This window comes from Podarcis cretensis (genome assembly GCF_951804945.1).
Source record: "Podarcis cretensis genome assembly, chromosome: 1".
Taxonomy (NCBI): Eukaryota; Metazoa; Chordata; class Lepidosauria; order Squamata; family Lacertidae; genus Podarcis; species Podarcis cretensis.
The window spans coordinates 134,055,737-134,077,189 of NC_137170.1; the positions used below are offsets into that span (position 1 = coordinate 134,055,737).

The 21,453-nt window shown below is 45.1% G+C and overlaps 1 protein-coding gene across 3 annotated transcripts in view; it reads right to left on the reverse strand.

The window, feature by feature from the left end:
* Positions 1-21,003, reverse strand: part of PLEKHM3 (pleckstrin homology domain containing M3) — a 77,701-nt gene extending 56,698 nt beyond the window's left edge. The window contains exons 1-4 of one of the 3 annotated variants that reach the window (XR_013839387.1): positions 20,796-21,003; positions 16,334-16,484; positions 14,477-15,362; positions 7,571-8,497 (exon numbers count right to left, since the gene is read on the reverse strand). Coding sequence is in view for 2 of the 3 variants with exons in the window: in XM_079978168.1 (XP_079834294.1) it covers positions 7,571-8,497; positions 14,477-15,065 (1,516 nt within the window). In the remaining variant the exon portion in view is untranslated. Of the gene's footprint in view, positions 1-7,570; positions 8,498-14,476; positions 15,363-16,333; positions 16,485-18,258; positions 18,281-20,795 lie in introns of those variants that run through there. The other 2 variants (XM_079978168.1, XM_079978169.1) reach the window with 2 other exon arrangements.
* Between the last annotated feature and the right edge of the window lie 450 nt (positions 21,004-21,453).

The window sequence follows — 21,453 nt, forward strand, 5'->3', positions numbered from 1 at the left end:
GCCTGTTGCAACACACATATGCAAGCTGTCTGTCCATGACCCTATGTGCCATCTTGCTAGGTCATCTTCTCTGCAGGCTTCGCAACATAAATTGTTGGCAGCCTGAAGACCTTTGCACAAGGCTCTGGTGACCAGTTTATGTCAACAGACAGTATTTGCGGGTTTTTCTGTGTGTGCTGCTCAGGAAGGCCATCGGAGAAAGCACGAGTTACCTCTCCTGCTCATTTCTCAGTAATTACAGTTGTGGTCCTGCTCTGGAAGGGGAGAATGAGATGGTCTGCAGACCACCCTCACTGCCCGGCAGACGAGAGAGGTAGAGGGCTTCACTTATGCTGTGAACAATTCTGTGCTTTGTGCATGTTCATTTGGCACAATTGCAGAAGTCTAGCAACTGGGTAGGGATGCGGGTGGCGCTGTGGGTTAAACCACAGAGCCTAGGACTTGCCGATCAGAAGGTCGGAGGTTTGAATCCCCATGACGGGGTGAGCTCCCGTTGCTCGGTCCCTGCTCCTGCCAACCTAGCAGTTCGAAAGCACATCATGTGCAAGTAGATAAATAGGGACCGCTTTGGCGGGAAGGTAAACGGCGTTTCCGTGTGCTGCTCTGGTTCACCAGAAGCGGCTTAGTCATGCTGGCCACATGACCCGGAAGCTGTCTGCGGACAAACGCCGGCTCCCTCGGCCTATAGAGCAAGATGAGAGTGCAACCCCAGAGTCGGTCACAACTGGACCTAATGGTCAGGGTTCCCTTTACCTATACCTAGCAACTGGGTAGGAAAGCTTTCAAGCGCTTGAAAAATTCAACAGGCCTTCTTTGCCTGTGCATCCTGGCCCACCACACCAGACACAACACAGCTGACAGTGCACATAATGGACCACGGCAGCAAGAATCTGAATGCTAATAAATAGCTTGTACAATGCCCTGGTACAGACAGGCCTGCGGTGTTTCACACAGAAAGGTTCTGCCTTTTCCCAATCCCATTCTCCTTTCCCCAGCCTCCCCCTCATATCACAGGCAGTGGAAGGAGAGGTGGAATACATATGTAGTAATAAAAATAAATAACAGAAGGTCTCCAGAGGTCTCTCTTATTGCTGGCCAAGTTGCATCAGCCTTTAACAAGGCAAACCATTTTTAAATAAAAATTTTAAAACCCTGCCCTTTGGTATGTTTGCAAACCTCAAAATCTAAGCCAATAAAACCTGAGTGAAATACTACACTGGTTATCTCGCAAAGGTGAATATGCTGCAGGAGAAACCTTCACCCTTGAAACTGGCTGACTTTTTATTGCTTGGATTTCACAATCTCCGCATCACAAAACCACCAAGTACAACAATGCGGCACATTGCACACCTGCAAACACGTCTCCCTCCCTCCCCCCCCCCACTGTTAGAAGCAAAAAAGATGATGCAAGGACTGGGGAATAGCATGTTTCAAGAGCTGAGTGGACCTGCTCTTTGGCGAGGTGAGGAATGAGGATGGGAATGGGGAGCCAGCCGTTCCCCAAGCAATGCATTTCTCACACCCTTGTCTGAAATGTGGGGGAAAGGGTTTTGCCTGGATTCAAAGCAGGGAAGGGTTTTTCTCCTCTATTTATTTATTTCATAAAAATTATACACCCCTTGCTTGAAACGGATCTGCAGCGGATTCAGGGCAGCGAAAAGAGCTTTTCTCACACACAGTATCATTAAGATATGGAATCTGCTAATGGCACCAGTTTAGAAGGCTCTGAAAAGGGATTAGGCAAATTCATGGAAGGGCATTCTTTAATTAATTCTTTTAATTAAAGATTGGGGGGGGGAGGGTTTTACAAAAGTACATACATCGTTTCTGTTTTCAGATCGCCAAGTCCTTTCTACAGATAAGTTATATTCAATGTGAGACATTAATGTTGTGGTCAATATAAGGTTGGGGGAGAAGGGGGGGGCAGTAAACTTTCATTCTCTTACTTGGTTGCTACTAGCTGATCTAGCTAAATGACAACTCTGATTTCGCTGAATACCAGTTGCTTCCAAGGGGAGGGAGAGGCAAGTAGGAAAGACATGTTGATTTCATGCACCCTGCTTGTGGGCTCCTTGGAAGATTCTGGTTGGCCACCACCACAAACAAACATGGGTGCACAAAAGATCTGATCCAGAAGGGTTTTATGTTCAAGGATGAGGAACATTCCGTTTTTCTTTTTCTTTTTCTGAGTGCTGAACCACTGCTTCCATCAGCCGCAAATTTGCACATTGCAGGAAACATACTGTGATAATAACAATGCTAAAGTAAAATTGCGGCAGCAAGTTTGTGGGCTACATGTGTGTAGGAAAGTTTCGTCTGTCATTTATTCCAACCCAACACATGTGCATGCATTATACACAATTCCAGACCTATTGGAAGATTTTCAAATGCCCCTAATATGCAAGAATGATGGCATGACTGGTCGAGCGTGGAAAATGGCACTGCACCAGAGCATTCTGAAGGCAAAAAAACCCACACACCTTCATGCATATGAACTGAACACATGCAAACAATCTCACTTTATTTTGAGGTCTGGTGAAACATAGTGGCCAAGAGTGCCAGTCAAGACCAGGACAATGACAGGGTATCTCTGGCTCATGGGCCCATAAGGCAATTTCTGACCAGTCTTCCTTCATGTGAGTGACTTTGTTAAATGTGGCATGCAGAGGGTTGACTGCTTTCTGATCCAGCCCATCAGATGAAAGTGGCTTCCTACCCCTAGACTAGGATAAAAGAGACCAAAACTTAAAACGCAGCTGCAAAGCTCATTTGGTGACGTTGTCCACTCACAGCCTCTCCTTTTAACTTATCTCATGGGGTTGTTGGGTGGGGGAAAACCACCAATGCCATCTTGGAGAAAAGGTGAGATACAAATGAAATAATAAGGCAGCAAAACCCCTGGTTCAGTCCTCATGTCAGCCATGAACAGTCACACACAATGAAGTTTACCATACTTAAATAACATATATGAAGTTGTTTGAAATCTCTAACACATTATATAAATTATGATTATGATTCCAAGCGCCATATCTGGGTTTGTAGCAGACATTTGCCCTCATTCTCCCTACCCTGGAATTGTTCGCTTTTCTCTTACATCTGCTTGACTTCCCCCTTAAGTCTTTGCTATTGCAATGTGTGCATGGGAATCGGAAGTTTACAGGATGCCGACGGAGGCATTTAGCATCCTAACACTTGAGCAATAAGAAAAGCCATGTAAAAATAGTAAATGAACTGTATAACAATTGGGTCCATAGGATGAGGTTGCCATAAACAAAACAGGGTGGGAACAAGCTTCCTTAATATGTTTATACAGTGCAAACTATAATGGGACTCCTGCCTGAGCTAAGCATATATACCCATTTCCTATTGCAAGGCTTAGGCTGCAATCCTCTGCAGGTCCTAGAAGCAGGTCCCGGTAAACTCAATAGGACATGTACAGGATCACACTATTAGGGCTGCAATCTTATTGGAAGTTTAGTAGGAGGCTACCCCAGTGGACTTCCTTCTGAATAAAGGAGATTAGGAGCACGGTGCACATCCTAAGCATGGTATAATTACTGGCACTATTCTAGTCCAGCAATCGTTTCAAATGGCTTCAGTATCTCCTGAACAATTTGACTACATTCCTTAGTTTAATGCATAGCATAGGCAAGGGCAAATTTTTTTACTTCGTATTCAAAGGATACCCTGCCGCCAAAACAAACCAAAACACAAAAGCAACCCCCCAAAACAACATTGCTGAATTAATAAAAAAGGGCTTTAAGATAAACTAATTCATGAAAGACAGGATTACAGTCAACAACTGGGAAAGATGCCTCGATGGTCCCTTTGAAACACTGGAGGTGATGAAATTCTTTGGCCGTTTGGCATAGCACCATGGGCAGTTTGTATCTGGATCTGACCACTGATGCAGAGAAGATCCTAGGTGCTGAAAAGGACCGCACAGCAAAACAGAATCAGACACACTTATTCTGGTGGAAAGAGCTAAATGCAAATGGACAGAGTAAAACCTCTTCTCTTCCCAGGCTGAGTGAAGGCATCCGTTCCTGAAGGAAAAACTTTTCCCCTCCGTTTTTGTTTCTTTAATCTGCCCTCCTGACCCTGATACACTGAGAATCCATTTCCCCCCTTCCTCTTCTCCTTCTGCCACATCCCCAGGCCTGATATGGCTGCCCTGGCTTCTATCCGTGGTTGGAAAAATGCTAGCTGGCGCCCAAGATAAACTTGTCTAAAGCTACATTCTTCCTTACCCACTTCTGAGTGTCAGCTGTTTGTCTGGAAGCTTTTGCTGCAAAAGCTTTTAACAAGGAGGATAGGAAAAGGGGGGAGGGTGTAGAGTGCAATTCAAACAAAACCAACTCTGGCCCCCCAACCACCACCCCCAAAATCCCCGACACAAGAAAAAACAAAGAAAGAAATGGGGGAAGGATGGAGGGGGGAGAACCTTCTCCCCAGCAAATCTTTCCAACAAACTCCTCTATCAGAGGTTCATTGTCAATCAATTAGTCAAGGCAGTGGGACTTAGTCGGCTGGGGGGCAGTTGGAGAGACAATGGGTCATATTACTATTTAATCACTTTTACTAAATAAATAAAGCAGCCCTAAGGTGCTGTCATGTCAAGGGAATTTACAGCAAAACAAAAAACCCCAAAGAAAGAAAAAAGCCTAATTTTTCCATTACTTTTTTCCTCCCCTGAAGAACAAGAGAGGGTTATTACTGTAGCCTTAAGTCTCATCTTTGTGCAGCTCCTCTTTGATTCCCACTCGGACCCTGCCACTTTCTGGCACTAATTTGTCAGGCTGAACAAAGGAGGGATTTGTACCTCCTGTAAGGTCTCAATTAGGAAAGGCTTCTGCTGTATTATGTGCCATTCAGACAGGACACAATGATGGTAATTACAGGAATTTGCACTAAATGGCTGAAGAATTCGCAGCAAAACTTTTTTTCCTCCACCTCCACAAAGCTTGCCCCTCTTTTGCAGCTGTGGGGGAATTGGATGAGGGTAGGGGGGTGGAGAGAAGGGAAGGGTGGGCCTGGGGGCTACAAGATGCAATTACCAGCAGTATTCCTATTCAGTTAAACAGCCACCCCGCAAAGTTAAGACAGCGGACATCTTTCCAAGTGGGAAAAGACAAATGGCTACCTTCAACAAGGACTTTCAGCAGACAAGCCCGGTTCAGCCCAGTTTCCACAGCACGGCCTTTCCACTCGTTAGCTTTAACACATTTATTATGTCGTTAAATTAAAATAAATGAATAATGACAATGCATCTTTTTGTTCTTCCCTTCAGGAACCCCAGGGCTCTTTTCATGGGATTATGTGATCCATCTAGAATGAGCTACAAGATTGCATGCGCACACTTCAATCCATACCCAAGTTCACCTTTCCTGGGGAGAAATGTTGGTGTGAGCTAGGAAATCACAGCTAACTTTAACAGTGCATGAACCTCTATAGGGTTCTCCAGCTGGTAGTTTTTTTTCTGAGGCACGGATCCTGCCAGAATGGCTCAGTAAAAACAGTAAAGTGCACCTTTCAGCCAATGCACAGCTGGAAACTACTAGCATAAATTGCCAGTGCAATGCTGCATACAAAAAACTGGGTTTTGAGCATACAAGGCCCAGGTTAAAAACCCTGCTCAACGACAAAACCTACTGGATCGCCTTGAGCTACTCACGAGATCTCAGGTCACAAATGCACATGCAGAGGTCCCTGGAGAGTTTCTGTTCGGAATGTGCCCATGCCCCAGATGAAGAAGGGTACAAGGCTTCTCTACAACCTTCTGCTGCGACCTGGATGGCAAAACACCGGGACCCTACACACACCTGCCCCCTCCAAAGTGTTTCCTTGCTGGAAAGATCTTAAAGGTAAGACTGGAGAGAGAAGGGGCTGCAAGAGGGCTGCTGAAACACTAGTGAGCAACCTGGGCTGTGTGCATAGATGCAACCAGCAGTGTCCGGCTTCAATATTTGCTAACATTTTGCCTTGCCTTCACTGGCTCTATCAGTGTATATCCAATACCTCAAGGACCATCGCTCCCCATATGAACCGACCCAGACCCTGCAATCAACATCTGACGCCTTTCTTCGTGTGCCTCCTCCGCAAGAGGTCTGGCGGGTGGCGACATGAGAAAGGGCCTTTTCTGCAGTGGCTCCGTTTGTAGAATGCTCTCCCCAAGGAGGCTCACTTGGCACCTTCATTGCGCATCTTTAATCACCAGGCTTGAACGTTTCTCTTTAACATACTATGGCTTTTTAACAGTGTTTGTGGGAGCAGGGCTATCGGGTTTGTTTTTGTTCTTGGTTTTATTATTTATTTTGTGTTCTCATTTTGTATCTTTTATGTTGTGAACCGCCCCGTGATCTTTGGATGAAGTGCAGTATACCAATTTAATAATAAATAAATGTGCTCCTGCTTTCACACTGACCTTCTTCATAGGAGAACTTAGGGAAAGCTCCACTAGGAATTTGCCTGAACTCCTTCTGCTCTCCCAGATGGGAGCAAAGGCAGCTGATCTTCCACCCACTTCCACCCTTCAAATGTTTGGGACTACAACTCCCATCAGTCAATATGGGATGGGAGTTGTAGTCTAAGTGTCCAGATGTTGCTAAACTGAGGAAGGCAGGGGGAGAGGAAATGGCTGGTTTAAAAGCTAAATGTTCCATTTTTAAAAGAATAATGATTATTATTTACAGAACAAGCACACCAGTCTCTCACTTTTAGAGGATCTGTATATGTAACTAAATAAGAAATTCAGCCTGCCAGAATTTTGCCAGCCAAATACTTTCCAAACACCACTTTTCAATTAAGATCCATGAAATATAGCTGCTTTTCCGGGCTTTGACCATAAACTTACTAATGCCAAATAGCTAAATCTCTCCTTAACATGCAGGAACAGAATGATGGCAATAAAAGGATTTTTTTAAAAAACTAACTTTCAAAACAAGGTTGGCTGACCTAAAATATAAAGACAATTTACTGACACTGCCCCCTGCTGGAAAGACTAATTGCTGCATTCCTGGGCATCGGCAATCAGGTGTGTTACTACCACAAGATCCCTTCCAAAACCTTTCTCTGCCACCTGACCCCGTTCAGGGGCAGGGGAGACACAAATAAGCATAGGCTGTGCCCAGTGGGGCTTAAATCTTTATTATTTATTAAATTTGAATATTGCCCTTCATCTGAAGATCACAGGGCGGTTCACAACATAAAAATACAAAATGAAAACACAATGTGATGATAACCTCCAACAGAGAGGAGGCACCTTATTTAGGCAGCCAGGTTGCCCAGCCTGTTCCCCAAGTCTCCACTTGGATTCCTGCTGGTGCAAATCAGGACCTACTTAAAGGACCAGGTGCCAGAAGACTTGTAAGCCCTGGCAGCTCATCACAAGCCCATGCATTCATGAACCATGCCAGCACAGCTAGTGATACACAGAAAGATCGCCCAAGTTATAGAATTGCAACAGGAAGCTGTGCAAAACTCAGCAGAAAGCCCTTATACCTTGAAAAGGCATGTCAAGTAGTAAAGGCAGGCAGAACAAGTACAAAACGTCCGACATTTATTTGCTTACCTGCACACTTGAAACTCTGGGCAGTCAGTCCTCTTTCCAACGACAAGGTGGTCAGGATGCTCAGAAAGCTGGTGGTTACCGACTGGCGTTTGATCTTCCTATGCTCTTTTCCGCACGACAGGCCTTGGGTTTTGTTTCTGAGCGTCACTTGCAGATTCTGACCCAAGCTCCTGGTTGCATTGGCGGCAGACTTCAAGGCCTCCATCCATTCCTGAGCTCTTTGACGGGTTTCTGCCCGCAGACGAAGAACATCTTGAGGAAAGATAACCTGAAAGCAAGAGTCACAATCATCCAGAATATCAGTCTGGACAGACAGGCACACGTCAATGTTGTAGCTCAACAGAGGGTCTTCGTCAAGCCCACCGGTCTGAAACGCCATGAGGAGAGACCGGCTGAGTACAAAATGGAATGCTTTCCAGTTATTCTGGAGCGTCAGTCTGTAAAGAGTCCCTGATTTGAGAATGTTTTGGTAGTCCTTGATGTTTTGGGTCAACGATGCAGACTGGAAAAATTGGGTAGGTTCCTTCTGTAAACCACAATTTTGGATGATGCTGCTCTCATCGTTGTCTAATTTCTGCGAGCGCCCCAGATCTCCCTGGGGCCTCATGAAAGAGGGCACTGAGGAATGAACAGCTTCCCAAAGCTTCTGCCCCCAGTCCAAGGCCTCCCATGCAGACTCTGCCTTAAGCTGCAGGTGCGAGTTATTGAACAGCACTGCATCAACCACATTCGTTTCCACATTGATGCTTTGGAAATGCAAAAGCAGGTAGACAGTAGGAAGGTTCTGGTTCCCACTGTTGTCAAGCCAATACAGGTACAGTTTGTATGGAGTGAGTTCTGCGCAGCATGTCTGCCAATAGCTGTCATGGTTGTTCTTAATTTCCAGGTATCCTTTCTTCAGGATATTTGAGAATGTCGGCTTGTGTTCTAGAAGAGAGTTGAAATAAATGTTAACTACAAATATTTTAAGGGACGTGGGTGGCGCTGTGGATTAAACCACAGAGCCTAGGACTTGCCGATCAGAAGGTCGGTGGTTCAAATCCCCGCGACAAGGTGAGTTCCCGTTGCTCGGTCCCTGCTCCTGCCAAACTAGCAGTTCGAAAACACGTCAAAGTGCAAGTAGATAAATAGGTACTGCTCTGGCGGGAAGGTAAACAGCGTTTCCGTGCGCTGCTCTGGTTCGCCAGAGGCGGCTTAGTCATGCTGGCCACATGACCCGGAAGCTGTACGCCGGCTCCCTCGGCCAATAAAGCAAGATGGGACCTAATGGTCAGGGGCCCCTTTACCTTTACCTTACAAATATTTTAAACTTCTTTCCCTATTGCAGTTTCTCAAACGGTGGGACTCCGTGCCAGGGCCTTCTCACTCTCCTGCCATGCCCACTTACCATGCTCTAGTCTTCTGCTTGGACCAATGGCACTGCCAGCAAACCTCCCCATGCAAAATTAAGATGACAAGAAGAAGAGAGAAGGGAGATTTTCCCCAGTGTTATCAGACAGCAACAGCAAGAACCTGAATGTGCCCATTGGTCCAACAAGGTTGGCAGCCCACCTGCCAGGGGTTCTTTAGCTGCAATCCCTGCATTGCAAGGGGTTGGGACAAGATGATCCTTTATGTCTCTTCTAACTCTAGCTATATGATTCTTTATTATGATAATCCATCCTGGGAACTTATGCTGAAGGGCAACTAAGAAATCTAATAAATGAGTAATTGTCGTCTGCACAACAGTTTTTCAAGTTTGCAGATGGGTCCATTGGCCTAAAAAGATTGGCAAGCCCTGATCAAATCACTCTGGAAGTTAGTTTTCAAATACAATGAACAAACAATAGGGTTTGAGGTATCAATGAAATGTTTCCTTTGGCTACGTGGAAACTATTGTAAAAAATTCAGATTTAGAGTCTTCTGATGGCAACAAAGATGTCTGCTGCATTTTGTTGGGGAAAGGACCCACACCAGCACCCCAAACTTGTGAAATGCCTCCACTACATTCGGGTCAGAGTTATGATGATTCAAGTGATTTAATCAGATGTACATTCATGAAAATAGGGTGACTGAAAACTGCAAGTGGAGGAACTTGGCTTGTAGCTTTGTCAGTTACTGCCCACTGGGGAGTCAAAGCACTTAACTGGACTAGGACAATCGACTCGTAACAAGAGAGACTAACAATTCCAATTAATTATTCCTTTTTACTGAGCCGTAAAAACTCAGGAGTTGATTTCAAGAATCTGAACATTATTGGCAGCCATCTACATCAGTGTTTCCCAACCTTGGGCCTCCAGCTGTTTTTGGACTACAACTCCCATCATCCCTAGTTAGCAAGACCAGTGGTCAGGGATGATGGGAATTGTAGTTCAAAAAATTAAGTGAATCTAACAGCAAAGAGTATGACAGATTTACAACTCAACTCAGATGCAAGAACAACAGTCCATTACTTCCAGTTACAGGATTTCAACCTTAAGGTGACATAGCAGGTGATAAAGGTGAGAAACTCTGAAGAAACAATAACTGAAATTTCTTTGGTTACATTGTGAGTAGGTCAGGCTGAGCGATATCTGGTTTTCAATACTGCAATATATCACCAGCTAAACATCGCAATATAATGATATATCACAATGTATGAAATAAGGATGGAACTATGTAGAGGTATTGGCTGGTTTTCCCCACATTGTGATTTTTGCATAGCACATGCACACACATAATGATTTGCAATATATTGCCAGGTCAAAAGTTATGAAACCGGTATCACAATATGGACTTCAAACTGGTTTTGGATGATGTATCGCCCAGTCCTAACAGGAGTTACGTTTTAGTTCTGCATAACTTGCATCTCCTGCACATACCTGACATCACAGGATGAAGTGAATCCCTCCCAGTGGCATTACTCCCTCTTCTCTCTCGCAAATGCCTACTATGCACCCATGTTCAGGGACTATGTGCTCCCACCGCGCTCTCCTTCCTTCTCATTTGTGGGTTGTGCTTCGAAACAGTGGTTTAAAGAGTGCAAAGGAATTTGATCCCTGCCTATCGGGATGCCTGGGGGTCTGCAGGGCTGGCTATGCCACTGGTGGGCTAGGTAATGTACCTATACATTGCCCAAAATTGGTTTGAAGCCCACATCATGGTAACGGTTTCGTAATATTCAACATGGTGATATACAGTGGTACCTCGGGTTAAGAACTTAATTCGTTCCAGAGGTCCGTTCTTAACCTGAAACTGTTCTTAACCTGAGGTACCACTTTAGCTAATGGGGCCTCCTGCTGCCACTGTGCCGCTGCCCCACAAATTCTGTTCTCATCCTGAAGCAAAGTTCTTAACCTGAGGTACTATTTCTGGGTTAGCGGAGTCTGTAACCTGAAGCATCTGTAACCTGAAGCTCTGTAACCCGAGGTACCATTGTATTGTGAATCGTGATGGGGGGGGGGGGCTATGTAAAAAATTGTGATGTGGGAAAAACCATGAAGCCGGTTGTCGCTTCTCTTTTGATTCCTGCTGCCCCTGTTGTATTATAAAATAACAGATGTAACAATATGTTAAAGATAAGTAAAAATGCATCAGTATTAGAACCCTAAGTCGTAGCAGTTCCCAGGACATTTCCCCGTTTGCCTCTACATTGTTGCATCCTTATTTCAGACACTTTGATATATCAGTATATCATGATATTTAGTGGGTGATATATTGTGATGTTGAAATTCAGACAAAGGGTGGGGGGGGTTTGCTATGGCACTCCCTTGCACGTTGAGTGTGCAGTGATGCAGAGTTTTTTGAGATGCATTGCCACCATTGCGAGTTCATCGGCTCCCTCCACATTTGGGTGTTGCCATTGATAGTTTCCGATTGGTGGGGAATGGCAGAACTTCCAGGGGTGCTGGGGAGAGTGCCTGTCACTTTTGCATTTCCTGGATATGTGTGTGTCTCCCTCCCAGGCTGAGAATGCATCGGATTTGGTGCTTGTGTAGTAACAACGCATCTTCATGCCTGCCGTAACGCGAGTGCATAGCATCCAAAACACAGCTTCCAAAAAGGAACTTTATTTTACATAAACTGCCGGGGCGGTGGGGAGTAATTAAATTCAATCTAAATTGGAAAAAGAAAAGGCCTTTAAAAAAAAGGTGTTGATGAGGCAAGTGTATAAGGAAGAAACCAATGTGATTTGCCTTCCCTCTCTGGTCCTAACATTCGTTGGGATTTCTGCACTAACTCAAAAGCCATTAATTTCTTTGAAAGCCACACAGATCCCTTTGTAGTGCCGATCATGCGTATATATTCCACAGTTACCTTCCCTTTCTGTTAATCATCCAATAAGGGAAACAGCGCAGCTACCACAGACCCAAAGTGAAACTTCAGCCCGTTGTTCTTGTTTCCATCAAGCACAGATGACTCTTCCAAGCTTCTCACAGGTTTTGTGCCACACTCACCACTGTTTCCCCTCCCTCCTGCCTTTAGCTACCACAGAGACTTGCTTGTCTTTTGTTGAAAGAGAGAGAGAGAGAGAGAGAGAGAGAGAGGAGCTGTCTCTCCTCCCCATCTTTCACAGCAAGACAGTCTCTCTGCCAGCTTTTTCTCTCCAGCTCCTGTGAACTGGCTTCATCCGCTCCCACTTAAACTGGGACAATGACAGTGGCCGGCTTGATTAAAATTCAAATGCAGCAGACCTTTCTGCTTTGAGAAGTGGCTCCTGGCTCCTGACATAGACAGGTGGAATCACAGCTGCTCCCCCCCCCCAATCTCTCACTCTGGTTCCCTCCTGCCACCTCACCTGCCTGGTGTACAAAAGCTGCATAATACCTTTCCGCTGAGTGCTTTCTGCCCACCCTCTAAAATGGAAGCAGCGTTTCTCTTCACTCTTTCCCCAAACAAGGAAATTAAATCAAGGCAAAGCGAATCAGAGCCCATCATAGAAAATAGGAGATAATCACACCAAATAGCCTACATCTGGGGTGCCTTCCTTTTTTTTTTTAAAAAAAAAGTAATTTCTTGAGAAATAAGGACCAAAAGAAGAAAACAGCGAAGAAAACAACCTGCTGAGAGCCTTATAAGATTCCTCTTATCTACAGATTATATCCCTTTTCTTGCTGTATTAGGTCTCATTACAATCTTTTTTGCATACGCTGTGTTTCAAAAACGGTTGTTCACAGAGGCCAACATTTCTCTCCTTTTGTGCTCAAATAGTCTCCCCAGGTAATAGAAGAAGAAAAATTTGAAAGTGGCATGAGCAAAACCTGGGATGTTTATCACGGATAAATAATCTTGTATTGCTGGTCTAGTCTGCAAATAATAGAAGAGCTGTCTGATGGAATCAGCCCCCAAATCCATCTAGTACAGCCTTGTAAGGAAGCCCACAAAAGATACCTGCAAAAGGAGGATAGAAATGCAGCTAGCCTGTCTAGGACTGGCAGCTGTGGGAACTGAGAGCTCCGGCCCCCTGCAAAACTGCCCCATCCCTGCTGAGCAGAGAGGAAAGGACTTTCCCCCTCAGGCAGCCTGTTTGGTTGCTATACTGGGTGCCAAGGATGGATGGAGAGCACCATGTTGGCATGCAGTCCCTTGTTGCCCATGGCTATCAGGTGAGTGCTTCAAGGTAAGGCTGAACAGGTGCCTTGAGGAAGCTTGGACATGGCATGGAGGGGCATCCGTGCTTCCTCAATGGCTTCCTATCGCCAGTGGCAGACTGCCTTGTAATGCAGACGTTCCCTTTAGCTCTTATGCCTAATCTCCATTGACAGGCCTGTCTTCCATGAATCACCCGACTAGGTCAGGCCACCCCTAGAGTACTGCGTTCAGTTCTATGGAACTCTCTCCCTTCAAAGGTGCTCATCCTATCCAACCTAAACTTTGGATTTTTAAATTGGTTTTTTAAAAAACAAACATATTTTCCTAGTAGCCCTTTCCATGTTACAAAATATACAGTTGGCCCGCCACTTAGGCGAGGGTTCAGTTCTAGGGGCACATGTGCAAAGGCAAAATCACGCAATATCAGGAACCCCTGGAACGCCCCCCCACACACACACTCCCAGAGCCTTCCCCAAGGCCTGGTAAGCGGATCACCTCTGGGAGCATTCCAGAGACCTCTTGCAACCTTCCAGATCCTTGTAAGCAAGGAAAACCCACTGGGTGCATGGGACAGGGGGAAATAAATACATGGGGAGTGGGTAACATGAGTTTTCCCTGCTCTCCATTTATTTATTTAACACTCCCCCCCCACACACACACACAAGGTTGAGGTCACATATGTAAAATGAGCAAAAGTTGCAGGCCCACTGTAATATGATTTCTTCTTTTAGTAGTCTTTGTACTAACCCACCCCACCCCCCAAATCCTGGCCCTTTTATAATTGCTAATGCTTTCACCTTTGTTAATTTTTATTATTTTAGGTCATTGCATTTACAGTGTTTTCCTTACACTGTGATGCTCTTTGGGCCAAATATAAATGATTTGATAAATTAAAGTGCTAAAAATTAGCCATAGTGTCAGGACTGCATGGGCTGACCATCCTGGGATGCAAAGTCACTACCCTTGCCCTCATAGAAAGAAAGAATCAGCGAACAGAGCGTCTTCCAGATTCTCTCCCTTACTTCCAGATACTGTAGTGAGCTGGGTAGCATAATTTAGACAGGCTGCAGAATCAAAGTCTTCTACTGCCAAATGTGTCACAGAAATATTTATATTTACAACTGTAACTCAAGTTGAGTTCCTCTGCTTTTAAGGTTGAGAAATGGGCAACTTGCTTGAGACAATCTTTGCAACCCATGGTGGGAATTGGGAACTGAATTTCGAGGTTCACAGCTCCAAGTCCAACCTGGGATTGTGTTGCCTCACCAAACCTGTCACTTTCTGCCTTCGCTAAGAGACAGGCACCAAAAGAAGAAGAAGAAGGAAGCCAGGTGTAGCAAAGTATCAAGCACTCACCAGAGTTCCCTTGAATGTCCTCTCCCTTTTCGAATCCAGTTGGTGCAAATGAAAGTTTAGGACATCGATTGTCTTGATTAGACGGCTGCTGTGAAGAAGCATCAGCTAAGATGACACCCCAGTCTATGTGGCTGACGTCTGAGCGTGACCGGTTGTGGCCTGGCTTGAAAGTGGCCGTTTCCTCACTCTGCACTATAATATCGTTCACAGAACGGGGCCGACCCCGCCTCCTCTGGCAGATGTTAAAAGCCGAGGCCTCCCCCCGTTCCACCCAAGAGAGGTTGTCTGGAACCATTCCCCTTTGTACTCCAAACTGTTCTTTGGCAGGAATTGCAGTCTGCACTTTGGTTTCCAAGAGTCCGTTTTTGCAGTGCTCCCAAACGAGGTTGGTTTTCCCCAAAGTGATGTTCCTCAGGTCTCCGCAGGCTGCAATCCTATTAAGCACCTCGTGGCCGACCAGCTCAGGAACTTCCTGGATCCCATAAACCTCTGGCGGCTGCACATTCTCTCGTTTAACATCAAAGGTGCTAAAGAAATCTTCCGTCACTTCCAAGGCTGGACTGATGTCATCGACCTCCAATGCCTCCATTTTATTGGCAGTCAGACCAGAAACTTTGGGGGAATTTTGTCAAAAAACAACATAAAAATTCCAGGCACAGAAGAGGAAGGTGCCTCTGGAAAGATTCTGACACTGCTTGAACGAGGAGGTGGTGGGAGCTAAATGATTAGGGTTGCAACTGGTATTGGCCTTCAGATGTTTGGCTTGACTTCCCTTTGTAAACGTGCTACTGAAGAATAACTTGCCCTCTGACTTACCAGTATAAATGGTAAGATAGGATGGGAGCGTATTGGCTGTGCAGTAGAAGTCCGCAGAATCTGGATTTTCCTGTAAAACATGTTACAAAACCATATTAGTGAAGTTGCTCTCTCACCAGAGACAGGGTGAGTGGAACACCAGCAGAGAGATGCTGTTCTGCATGTCTTATCTGCAAAACGCCTATCAACACTCAAATGTTATAGGGTTCTCCGAGTATGGGCCATAACTTCACTAGACTAACTAAAGGAAGATTGCAAGTCCCTGGTTCAAGTGCTTCAAGTTCCCTCAGGCTGTAGAAAAAGTGGTGCAAAGGGAACAGAGGTTAGGAGTCTGAGGGGGAAGACGCAAGGCGACGAGGTAGAGAGCTCAAGGGGTAGCCAACATTCACAGACACTTGGTTTCTGAAGCTCTGGGGAGAGGAGAAGAATCAGTGGGGCAACAACCCTATTTTCCTCCTTAGGCTTTTTGGTCCCAAGAACACACACTTCAGAGATGTCTCTATCTTAATACCCCTCACAGATATTTTTTCTTTACAACTGATCACACTTCTTTTGTCTAAGATACACTTGCACCTGATTGTGTTTTCTTGACCTAAGAAGCCCTTTGTGGCAAAGTCCAAGTACATACATATTTATCACTCAGCACTGTTAATTAATATACGTTGCAGAACATTTCCTGGGAAGGTATATACCCTGTTTGTTATTCTTTAACTTGAGTGGCTGCCTGTGAAAAGGGTTTCAGTGCCAATGGCACTGTGACAAACAATTTGTTTACATCTCTTGATTCAGTCAAAGCAATTGACCCCATTTTCTAGTTAAACAACTCTTGTGTTCTTCAGACCAAAACACATCTAGTCACTTAAATAGCCACAAATTAACACCCACCAGCCCATAAATACTGTGATTTATTTTCATAATTTAAGCTAGCAATTAAACTGCCTAGACATTGAACAATTTAGTATACTCTGTGCAAGGTTAACTGACTAAAATGCTTTGATCGGCTGCTACTTTTACATGGCAATCTTATACAGGTCTACTCACATTCAAGCCCCGTGGAGATCCACCAGGTAAAATGCAGCCTTGGAGATCACTTTTTCTTAGATTGGCATTGTAAGCATTTTCTGCCGCATCACTTGGGTACATCCAAGACGATTTTACTGCCAAAATATTTATCAGTTGCAAATCGTAAGCCCTGTGATGGAAAGACATGACTCAGCATCATTGTAAAATAGTGGAGAAACCACGATGCAGCAAGATTTCCACAATCAAAGGAGATTCCCAGAAGTGTTGGCAACTCGGTTTTCAAATAAAGGATAAGGCGGACCAAGAAAAAGAAAGAAAGAAACCTATCATCTTTGTTATTATTACTGACACAATGTCCGACATAATGACAGGCAGAGTGTGAGCCTGTATACTGCTCTGGGGAAATGCAATACATCTTTGTGTGCTCTGGGCCAGAAATATACTCTATCCCCTTGTGAGAGCTCTGTCAGCGGAAGGCCACCCAGTGTCACCGCTGGTTCTGCCCTTGCCACAATACTGTGTGCTCCCACCCACCACACAAATGCAGCACTGTTCTCTTCCCCGTAAGAGAGAGAGGCATGTTTAGAAACTCAAATAATATGAGCTAATCACCAAATGGCACCTTAAATCTAGATTACCGTCACTACAACGGTATGACTAGGTGCCCCCCCGGCTGGGTTTGTTGTTGTTGTTTATTTCATTTCTATACCACTTTATGTTTTAAACAAAAAAAAATCTCAAAGCAGTTTACAACACATTTAAACATCAAATGAAACAACCCAGGATAAAACTAAGTCAAGCTTCAAGGAAAATATAGTTTGCTTTCCCCCTACAGTGGTCCCTTGGGTTACATACACTTCAGGTTACAGACTCCGCTAACCCAGAAATAGTACTTTGCGTCAGGATGAGAACAGAAATCGCATGGCGGCGGCAGCGGGAGGCCCCATTAGCTAAAGTGGTACCTCAGGTTAAGAACAGTTTCAGGTTAAGAATGGACCTCCAGAACGAATTACCGTATTTTTCGCCCTATAGGACACACCGTCCCATAAGGCGCACCTAGTTTTTTGGGGGGGAAATAAAGGGGAAAAAAATATTTCCCCCCAGGCACAGGGCTGGGGCGGGGGAGGCCCAAGCTTCAGCCAACCCCAGTCCCCAAACAGGCAGCTCTCTGCAAGCCGTGGGAGCCCAGCGCTGGCTCCCACTGCTTGCTGAGAGGTTCGCGAAGCCTGGACGCGCTGAGCTCAGCGAGGGCAGGCTTCAGCATGCAGGCAACTCTCTGCAAGCAGCGGGAGCGCTCCCGCTGCTTGCGGAGAGGTCCGTGAAGCCTGGACGCGCTGAGCTCAGCACGCGCAGGCTTCGGCTTGCAGGAGCGCTCCCGCTGCTTGCGGAGAGATCCGCAAAGCCTGGAGCACTGAGCTCAGCGCGCGCAGGCTTCAGCATGCAGGCAACTCTCCGCAAGCAGCGGGAGCGCTCCTGCTGCTTGCGGAGAGGTCCGCGAAGCCTGGAGAGCGAGAGGGGTCGGTGCGCACCGACCCCTCTCGCTCTCCAGGCTTCAGCGAAAGCCTGCATTCGTCCCATAGGACGCACACACATTTCCCCTTCATTTTTGGAGGGGAAAAAGCACGTCCTATAGGGCGAAAAATACGGTAAGTTCTTAACCCGAGGTACCACTGTATTTATTTTCCTACTTAATTTACAGTGCTGGCCCGTAGCAGAAGGACTCTAGGAAGCCAGTGGGGTGTAGTGGTTAGAGTGTTGGACCAGAACATGGGAAATCAGGGTTCAAATCCCTACGCAGTCATGAAGCTCACTTGGAGTCAGTCATAGCCTCCTAACCTACCTCACAGGGTCACTGCAGGGACTGACTAAAGAGAGGGGTGTACCATGTACTCCTTGGAGAAAAATGTGGACAACGGACACAATAAATAACCTCTTCTGCTTACCTGCTTAAGAAAGCTGGAGGGGCCAGCCAGGTGGAGATGTCAGTCGCCAGCCTCGCATCCAGATATCTCCACCTGGTCACAATTTGATCCATGCCAGTCACAAAACGCGCCTGGCACCTGGCTGATTTCTAACACTGGAAAGTGGCCACAGTTTGCTTTTTTTTTTTTTGTGTAAGATATTTATTGAAATTTTTCAGAATAATACATTATAAAACAACAAAAAAGAAACAACAAAAATACAAAAATACAAAAAAATAAAAATAAAAACAACTAAAAAACACATAAAATTTCCCTTTACCTATCTTCTTTTAACTTATTTTCCGGACCTCCTCATACCTCCCTTTCTTATATTCCAATCCTCACCATTAATTTTTACTTAATTCAAAACCTTTTACTTAATTCAAAACCTTATTTTCCATATCTCTTAAAACATTGCAGCTGGAAACCACTTAATTTCTGTCCAACATCATTCTAACATTCATTAATTTTACAATATTTCTGCAAATAGTCTTTAAACTTCTTCCAGTCTTCTTCCGCCGACTCTTTTCCCTGGTCTCGGATTCTGCCAGTCATTTCTGCCAATCCCATATAGTCGATCATCTTCATTTGCCATTCTTCCAGAGTGGGTAGATCTTGTGTCTTCCAATATTTTGCAATGAGTATTCTTGCTGCTGTTGTCGCATACATAAAAAATGTTCTATCCTTCTTTGGCACCAATTGGCCAACCATGCCCAGGAGAAAGGCCTCTGGTTTCTTCAAGAAGGTATATTTAAATACCTTTTTCATTTCATTATAAATCATTTCCCAGAAAGCCTTAATCCTTGGGCACGTCCACCAAAAGTGAAAGTGGCCACTGTTTGCTGATGACAGCGAAAATAAAGACATGCACTTGCGGATAACGCTGGAGTGTGTGTGTGTGAAGTAAACACCCCCACACCTGAGCGATATCACTGTCTTGGCAAATGGTAGTTTTCTCCCTCTCTGAACTAAGGAGGAGGCTGCAACCTTTTTATTTTGTCCCTTGGCACCAAGCCTGCTACCTCCGTGGCTCTATCCTGGGTTCTGCTTCTCAGTCTAGTAGAGTTCACTATTAAGGACACAAGAGAAGCCTGGAAACTGGCATGGGCAGATTAAACTAGGTCTGCCATACAACTCCCATCATCCCTGGCCATTGGTCATGCTTGCTGGGGCTGATGGGGGTTATAGTGCAGCAACATCTGGCAGCCCTAAGGTTCCCCACACCTGGTTTAGGTAGCTGATCACAGGAGCCCCTGGATTCTTGTTGCCAACTTCGGTTTCAGCAGTTCAGAAAAAGGGCTACCAGATTCAGATCCAGAGACTGCCTGAAGCTTGAAGTGCTGCAGGGCAGAAAGAGAGTACAGTGGTACCTTGGGTTACATATGCTTCAGGTTACAGACTCTGCTAACCCAGAAATAGTACCTCTGGTTAAGAACTTTGCTTCAGGATGAGAACAGAAATCGTGTGGCAGCAGCAGGAGGCCCCATTAGCTAAAGTGGTGCTTCAGGTTAAGAACAGTTTCAGGTTAAGAACAAACCTCCGGAACGAATTAAGTACTTAACCCGAGGTACCACTGTATGCAGCAGCAGCAGCAGTCTATCTGACCCTCAGTGCTTTAACTGTTTATCCATCCATTCTGCGGGGTTCAGTGAGAATCCTAAAGAAGAGAAAGGCCTGCTTTTCAAAAGCAAATTCCTATTCCTCGGTGCCTGAAAGACATGCTGAAAAAATGCGTTGGCAGTTTCTGTTGTAGGACTGAGTGGAGGCTTCAGACGTTATGGGAGATTTTACTTTATTCAGCCTAACAGTTTCCCCTCTAGTTTCCATTCCCTTGAACTAGCAAACCTGTCTAAATACATCTTAGGGCAATGCCTTTATTAGGCCAATCAAAATGTCATAAAATATTGTGCAATTTTGGTTGGCCTAATTGAAGTAGTGCCCTAATATTTGGCATTTTTCTTATAGGTCAACTCAGGTATCTGTATATTTTTTTACATAGAATTGAATTGCACACATCTAAAAGCCGATCTGAATTCAGCACAGCTTCATCTGCAACATACCTATATGCTGGGAAAACCAGAGTAATCTTAGCACTATGGAGACTATAAACCCATTCTGAATTAAACCAGTGAGAAATGATCCAAGATTAAAGGAGCCTGAGAAAATCTATCAATGGGGTGTGTTAGTCAGCTAAAGATTATCCATCACTCTCCATGGCAATATATCTAGCAACAATAATTCATAATACAGCAGCAATTTAAGCAATTTCAGTCTCTCTCACATGCATGACTTTAAATGCAGAAAATGAAAAAAGAAACAGAACTGTTTGCCATATACAGGAGCACTTCTCTAAAGCTCTGTTAGAGCAACTACTGGTAAGCAGGGCTCACTATCCAGGCACTGCCCTCTGTGTTACTGTCAGTCTGACTTCCAGTGTGAAACCACTCAGGGGCAGGTGACAAGGAAAAGAAGAAGTGGCTCAGTTCAGAGGTTGAATGCAAAGCAAAACACTGACTCACTAGGGAAATCATGTCATGCAGTGACCTTTCTCAAGCATTTTGCATGTCGTCACCCAGAGGAAGCATTTATACCCAAGGCTCAAGGTACCGAATCTTCCTATCAACACAGCAACACTGAGAAGCAGTCAGAGAACTTCCTGGAAACTCTTGTCTTTTTTGAATACACTATTTAGCACAACTGCTGCTGCTGGCTTCTAAGAAATCTTCCTCTCTCTCACACACACACCCAAAACACTTCTGATTTATCTATCAGTAGCAGGGGTCCCCACAAAGCAAGAAACTTCACTAGGGTTGAATGAAATCACAGTATATCTGAAAGGTTGTGTAAGAATAAGGAGGCATTCAACTAAATCAAAGTTTTCCAAACTTGGGTCTCCAGCTGCTTTTGGACTCCCATCATCCTTAGCTAGCAGGAGCAGTGGTGCTCAGGGATGATGGGAACTGTAGTCCAAAAACAGCTGGAGACCCAAGTTTGAGAAACTTTGAACTAAATAAACACACAAGTGCAGCTAGTTCTGCTTGAATGATGGGACTTCCCCCTGTCCCTTCCCTAGACACATCCACCCTGCTGTCCCCAAAGTTGCTCCAGAAGGTTGGATGAAACCCCAAAACAGATTTAGGGGGCACATGGGGGGGGGAGAGGGAAGAAAGTCCCACT